This window comes from Nymphalis io, chromosome 20, assembly GCF_905147045.1.
Source record: "Nymphalis io chromosome 20, ilAglIoxx1.1, whole genome shotgun sequence".
Lineage (NCBI taxonomy): Eukaryota > Metazoa > Arthropoda > Insecta > Lepidoptera > Nymphalidae > Nymphalis > Nymphalis io.
This window is the reverse complement of record NC_065907.1, coordinates 10,175,695-10,182,999: the sequence shown is the minus strand read 5'-3', so window position 1 is coordinate 10,182,999 and position 7,305 is coordinate 10,175,695. Positions and strand designations below refer to the sequence as shown.

At 35.7% G+C, this 7,305-nt stretch overlaps 1 protein-coding gene across 1 annotated transcript; it reads right to left on the bottom strand.

The window, feature by feature from the left end:
* Positions 1 to 2,767: 2,767 nt before the first annotated feature.
* LOC126776624 (trypsin, alkaline A-like) lies at positions 2,768 to 3,799 on the bottom strand. The gene is made up of 4 exons (XM_050499275.1): positions 3,763 to 3,799; positions 3,527 to 3,671; positions 3,177 to 3,426; positions 2,768 to 3,055 (listed from the first exon to the last, which is right to left on the bottom strand). The coding sequence occupies exons 1-4, from the start codon at positions 3,797 to 3,799 to the stop codon at positions 2,768 to 2,770; spliced, it is 720 nt and encodes a 239-aa protein (XP_050355232.1).
* Between the last annotated feature and the right edge of the window lie 3,506 nt (positions 3,800 to 7,305).

Sequence of the window (7,305 nt, the reverse complement as noted above, 5' to 3'; positions counted from 1 at the left end):
AGGCAAGACGGCCGCACGAATGCGATTACGTGAGATGCGTCCGAGAAGCATGCTAGTGTTAGCAACACAAATAGGAAATTATAATATTCTTAGTGGTCATCACCGCCCATATATATATATTTTTTTATAGAATAGGAAGGTGGACGAGCATATGGGCCACCTGATCGTAAGTGTTCACCAAACGCCCTTAGACATTGGCGTTGTAAGAAATGTCAACCATCGCTTATAGCCAATGCGCCACCAACCTTGGGAACTAAGATTTTATGTCCCTTGTGCCTGTAATTACACTGGCTCACTCACCCTTCAAACCGGAACACAACAATATCAAGTATTGCTGTTTTGCGGTAGAATATCTGATGAGTGGGTGGTACCTACCCAGACGAGCTTGCACAAAGCCTTACCACCAGTAAATATATTTTGGCGCTGTAAGAAAAAAGTAATCATATTTCATAACATTGCCAATGCGTGTGGTAATTAACATTCTATGTCCCTTATTACACTGACTCACTCACCAATCAAACGGAAATATAACAATACTAAGTATTGCTGTTTTGTACCAGCACCAAATCAAGTGACCTATTTGCAAGTCCGCCTATCTATTTGAAATTAAAAAAAAAAACAATAGCGATCCTAATCAACCCAATACAAAAATAGTGTAAGGAAAGGTTTTATACATGTCCGCGCAATTAGCTTCTATATTTTCAATTGCTCGATACAATTAACTCGTTCAAACACCAATCAAGTTTCCACTTAAAACTAATTCATGAATAAAGGCAAGCAATTTAGTAAATTATAAAAAATAATTATGAAGATTCAAACAGTTCATAAACAGCAAAACAATAATATATATATATATATATATATCATACATGTAAAATATAAACAAAAAAGTAATATAATAGTATAAGCAGTAAAGGCCGGCAACGCACCTGCAAGCCCTCGGGTGTTGCAGATGTTCATGGGCAGTGGTAGTGATTTCCATCAGGTGAGCCTCCTGCTCGTTTGCCCCCTCTTACAAAAAAATAAATAATAAATACAAACGGATTATTTTTCTTTCAAATGGCAGCAGTCTAACTGCAGAGTGCTAGAAAAATATTTATGTAGTGGGAGACGTGAACCATTAGTTAACAGGAAAAATTGCCTTCAAATCGTAAGTTTTTTGCAGCTTCTTTTTCAATATTCGGGAAGTTAAATTAACTGTATGTGAAAGTGCCAGTGAAATTCTGTTATTCGTGAATGTTATATTCTGGAAAAAGGCAAAAAACCCTGAAACATCATCACCACTCTGGCGTGATGTACAAAAATGGTAAGAAACTCGAAATATATGTATATACTTACTCTTTAATAACATTTATATTATGTTTCACGGCCATTATATTTTCTTACTAACAATAGCGCTCTTTGTTTGTTATCGAGTTTGCTATGCCATATTACGTCATGTAACTACGACTGTAATTAATTATATAGCATTATTAATTTTATTTATTACTCAAAAAAACGATTTTATTTATTAGTTAATAGTTTATTAATAAATTCTTCATCGTTACAAGGATAGCTTTCTATCGACTGTATCACGGCGAGTGCTCTGAGGAATTATTCTCTCTAATTCCTGCTTCCCCCTTCCTTCTTAAGTCCACGCGAGCTGATTCTCGATGTCACCGCCTAATTGTGACATCAATTCCATTGCGAACAAAGAAATTTGGCAACTCCTTTCTTTGTCGCACTTCCAAGAAATGGAATTCCTTACCAGCTCACGTGTTTCCCTCCTCTTACAACCCGGGTTCCTTCAAACGAGGCGTGAAGAGGCATCTTGCGGGCCGGCAAGGCGAAGGCGGCTAGTGCAGAACGTTTTTCCCGTCTGTACTGGCCGTCGTCGCGTTTAGACTCTACTACCACTTACCATCAGGTGGAGTAGAGTCATTTGCCCTCCCGGCGAATATAAAAAAAGGCTTATTTCAATACATTCAGTCACTAGACTGGTGGTAGGGCTTTGTGCAAGCTCGTCTGGGTAGGTACCACCCACTCATCAGATATTCTACCGCAAAACAGCAATACTTGATATTGTTGTGTTCCGGTTTGAAGGGTGAGTGAGCCAGTGTAATTACAGGCACAAGGGACATAAAATCTTAGTTCCCAAGGTTGGTGGCGCATTGGATATGTAAGCGATGGTTGACATTTCTTACAATGCTAATGTCTAAGAGCGTTGGTGACCACTTACCATCAGGTGGCCCATATGCTCGTCCGCCTTCCTATTCTATAAAAAAAAAAAAAAAACTAAGTACATTAAAAAAATGTAAAATGTTTTATAATAATATTTAAATCAACTTCTTATACACTTGTGCACTATCTGCATAGAGGTTTTTTTTTAATTATTAATGACAATAATTAAGTGAAACCTCTATGAAAATTGATCGTAGCGACCTTTGAGTAAGGCCAGTCAATGTATTTTTTGTTAATTATATGTATTACTTAAATCTATGTTTTATGAAATATCCTAAATAATAAGTAAATATTAAAATATTTAATGTTCATAATTAGGTCATATTGTTTCACATAACACGATTTTTATTTATTTTTTAATTATATCATTGTAAAATAATTATATAAGTATTCGTTTTAATGAGGTGAGAATTGATTTTATGGGTCCTATTACGACTTTTAGAAGTTAGGTTTTTGAATAAAAAATGAATTCAATATTAATTATTTATTAGTAAATTGTTCATCGTTACAAGGATAGAGGTCATTACTTCGAATAACTTGTTATATGTTACACAGCGGTTCTGATGATCCAGTTGGTAAAAGAAGCGACCGGGGTGGCGACGATGTGAGACCAGGAGGTGTTTCCGTAGTCCAGTCCGGAAACGACGCCCACTGTGATGTTGCCGAAGAACCAAGGACTGCCGCCGTCAGTGTTGGTCGAGTTCAAACCGCTAATAAGAGTTCCGCAGAGGAGGTTAGCAGTGGAGTTGAAAGTCGTCTGGTTGGTCGGTAGGTTGATGCCGCAATGATTGCCACTGACCGTTCTCACTAGAGAAACGCTGAGAGAGCTTGAGAACTGTAACAATGAGAATAACGTATTTACGTAATTTCATACATGTTTTCCAAACAAAAACGTAACACGAAGTGAATGTGTTTGAATAGAAGGGAAATTATAAAATATTAAACAATTAACTCACATTGCCACGACCCCAACCGCCTTGCGCCAGGGTTAGGCCATTAGGGATGTATGTTTGCGGCGTCGGAATTGGAGTCCTCTGTATAAGAGGGTTGTATGAGAGAGGGGACGCTAGTCTCACGACTGAGATGTCGCCAGCCGGCAGGTCGGTAGAGTTTCCTCTCGGGTAGTTATTTACTCTCTCGACGTAGTTGATTATACCACCGGTGTGGCGCCGTTCAGCGCCGGCGCGGATACGATATAAAGATGGTCTGAGAGAAACGAGCAGTGAAAAGATGAATTATAAATTATAAGTTTTGAATAACTAACGGTTGTAAAATTTAGTCTTTAATCAAGCATCGAAGTACTCACGATGCAGTGAAGCAGGAAGCAGCAGAGAGCACATTTCTGGTGTTGAGAATGCTCGCGGCGCAGCTCTGCTCAAAATAGCCCCACGGCTGGAGAGTCTCCACTTGCACGATGGAAGGGTACGCTTGCAAAAACGCCGATGATGCACCTGATAGTTGAAATGGTGTTGTAGAAATAATCACATTCCGATATGCGAATTCTCTGACAGAACAGATGTGTACGACAGATATCGCACTTACCCACGAGAGCGAGACTCAATAACCAGACGAGAGCCATTTTAATTCACTTCTTTGTTTCGAATGATCCCTTACACACTTCCCTTATACTTATATACCGTATCGTAACCTTTGTTATCTCCAGTGATTACAACTATATCTATAATAACTTTATATGTATATAATAGAGGATAAACAGATTACAGATTCTTCGTAATATTTTTTGCAATTTAAAGTGACTTAAAGTCTGGAGGTAAAAATTACATAACTACGAATCATTCAATAATCGTTTTCTCATAATCATTTTTATCTTATATTGAAACTGTACTTATATTTTGTATTATATTATACAGAGGGTGCCTTTTATTTATATAAATTTAATTTATCCAATAGTTAATCGTCGAAAAAACTACCTAACTTTTTGTTTATGTAATTTTTTTAATTCCAAATGTTTTCTCGGCTACGTTTTATATTTTATCAGTCTGATTACAATTTTCAGCTCAGCTTTCAGCAAATGGTTTTGTTAATCGTTGCGTTTGTTTTTACACCATGTATATCATATGAATAACTTAATTAGATAACGATGATTACGAATTCACTATCGTATTAAATTCAATGCTTTAAGCCTTTATTGGGAAATTTGTTATTTGCAATTTTAAATTTCTACTTGATAAATCTTTGATGCTCTTACGAATCTCATATACAAAAGAGGAATATTACCCGGAGACTGGTTCATGGTCTACGTTCATCACTTAACCATAAAACCCAGTACCGCACTATGAGCCTTATGAGTCGCGAGAGAGAATAAGAAATAAATGTGACAGTTATAACACAAGTACTCACTTCTAAACGAAAGATTTACCGACTAGACAAGTTTCCTGAACTTACGCAGATAATGACCGTTCACGTTTATTTTTGTTAATAACTCTTAATCTACTAAGTCAATTTCATCAAAGTCACAACAATTTGATGACTTGATGTGTGAAAGGTAAGGGTAGTGCAACAAAAATATATGATTACTGTTCATGTTGTCAAAACCTTGTTCCCTTGCGTATTGGCATAGAAAGTATATATGTAAATTTACTTTTATGTACGCCCTAGCCGTCCGTCCTAGCTTCGTACGGGTAATATAAGGATTTTATCCCGTGCATTTTTTAATCAATAAGGTATAAACATTCGGCAATCGATCTATTCAACCATACAGTAAAGTGCTAAGGGCATATATGCATAATACACCGCCCTGCGTATTTTTTCATGCGTGTATTTATTATTATATTTTTACGTTCTGTCTTCGGCTTCTTTGTATGAGTGGTACATTATGAGACAGACCTTTATTTATAGGATAGGCAGGCGGACGAGCGAATCCATCGGCGGCCATCTGTAAAAGATGTTAACCGTCGCTTACATCGTCAATCCGCCACCAACCTTGGGAACTAAGATGTTGTGTCCCTTGTGGCTGTACTAACACTGGCTCACTAATCCTTATTGCTGTTTGGCGAATGAACTTTTCATAAGCATGGTACATACGAAATCTTTGTGTTGGCTACTTCCCCACCGAAAAGTTGGCCGCTAAGATATTAATTTAAATTAAGAAAGTGTATAGTTTAATGTTCAAAGTTCGAAAATTCGAATTTCAAAAGAAAGCGCAGCCGCACAATTTTTTAACATAAAAAATTGTGCGTTTTAATGTTTTAAATTATAAAAAAATATTACAATTAAAAACGTACTATTTAAATGTTTTTAGTTTACAAATTATATCAGGTGGAAGTAAATAATATAGACTAAAGCGTAGTACTATTTGCTCCGGTGGTTCGCTCACACCGAGGCGTATTTCATTATTTTTGCATTATTATACCAGTATCTTTTTGTAATTGAAAGAACTCTTCAATTACAAAAAAATCTAACTACATACAACGTTGGCTGCAAATATAAATGAATATTTATATGACCTCTGCTCGGTTCTGATCTATTAATGGAATTTTTCTTTGTATGTTTATACTACAATATATATGTTTCATGTACACCCTTATTCTACTCGTGCGAAATCGGATCGAGTACATGAGAATCTTAAGTTTATTATATTACACCGGATATGATACTTTAGATTTGAAGATCTATTAGCTTGTAACATTACTATAAAAAGATTACTATTATCAATACACTGAATATAAATGATACCAAGAAGAGATTTAAAATAAGAATTATATTTACTTATTATAAATTCTCGGAAAATTTGATCAATAATGTTTATTTTGAATCGATGGTTATTAATTATTATTGATAGTAATTTGGCGATTACGTATAAGCATTGCTTGGAGACAGCTTTGTTAAACAATGTTTTGTTTTCTTCTTTCGAATGACAAATCAACAATGATAGAATGAGATAAATAAGTGTTTACCTAAACGGTCGCTAAGCAACTAAGTAAGTAACTAAGTAAGGTCGAAAGAGGGAATATGTTCGAATTCTTCCATATCATATACTATATACGTAAAATATTCACATGTAAAGTTTTCACTGGTGGTAGGGCTTTGTGCAAGCTCGTCTGGGTAGGTACCACCCACTCATCAGATATTCTACCGCAAAACAGCAATACTTGATATTGTTGTGTTTCGGTTTGAAGGGTGAGTGAGCCAGTGTAATTACAGGCACAAGGGACATAACATCTTAGTTCCCAAGGTTGGTGGCGCATTGGCTATGTAAGCGATGGTTGACATTTCTTACAATGCCTTCCTATTCTATAAAAATATACATATAATTACAGATTATTAAGCAATTAATTAAGGAGATCACATCCTCACTGTTAATTGTTTTTTAAATATTGGTACGAAGTGTAGACGTAGTCTACCCTTCTATGAATGAATGAATGAAAATGTATTAATTTGTTGCAACTGGTTCTTTTACAACTAGAGCTTAATACTTTACAAACGTATTGTAGTTGATTTAATTCCATGCCCTTTAAGAGAAACTGTCGGTATTATGTTCGTCTGTAGCAAATACTGGTTGTGGAGTCCCGTGAATATAAATACATAGTCATTGGAGCTTAACCAACATTTATAATTTAATCTCTGTAAGACGAAGAGGTAGTATAATTCAGCTTGCATGATTTGATGCAAAATAACTACGAAACATTCCAAGTGAAATAAACGCTTTTAAAAATTCAATTGATCGAATTAATCAACGTCATTGAATGCCAAAATGGGTGCAAGGTTTACGTGTACGAGATTATACTGGAGCGTTATAAAACTCTCGTTTATGTATTACTAAGCCTTGTTTATGTATTACTATGTTTTATGTATTACTTTTAAGCCAATTAGGCTTAAAAGCTTTGATATATTTAATATAAAAACGTTACCCAGTCAAGTAAGTTCGTAAAAATAAAAGACAATGAGGCTCTCTCTATCGAGCGTTCTGGTAAAGTATCCTGTGTGGAATTTCAGCGATAGTCTGCGTATAGGGGGTATACGCCCCCCCTCTCGGAGATTTTATTTTGCTTGAGAATAATTATCATAGTGGTGTGTGGCGATTTCAACATAGACTTGTTAAAAGAAACGATGTTGATTCTCAAG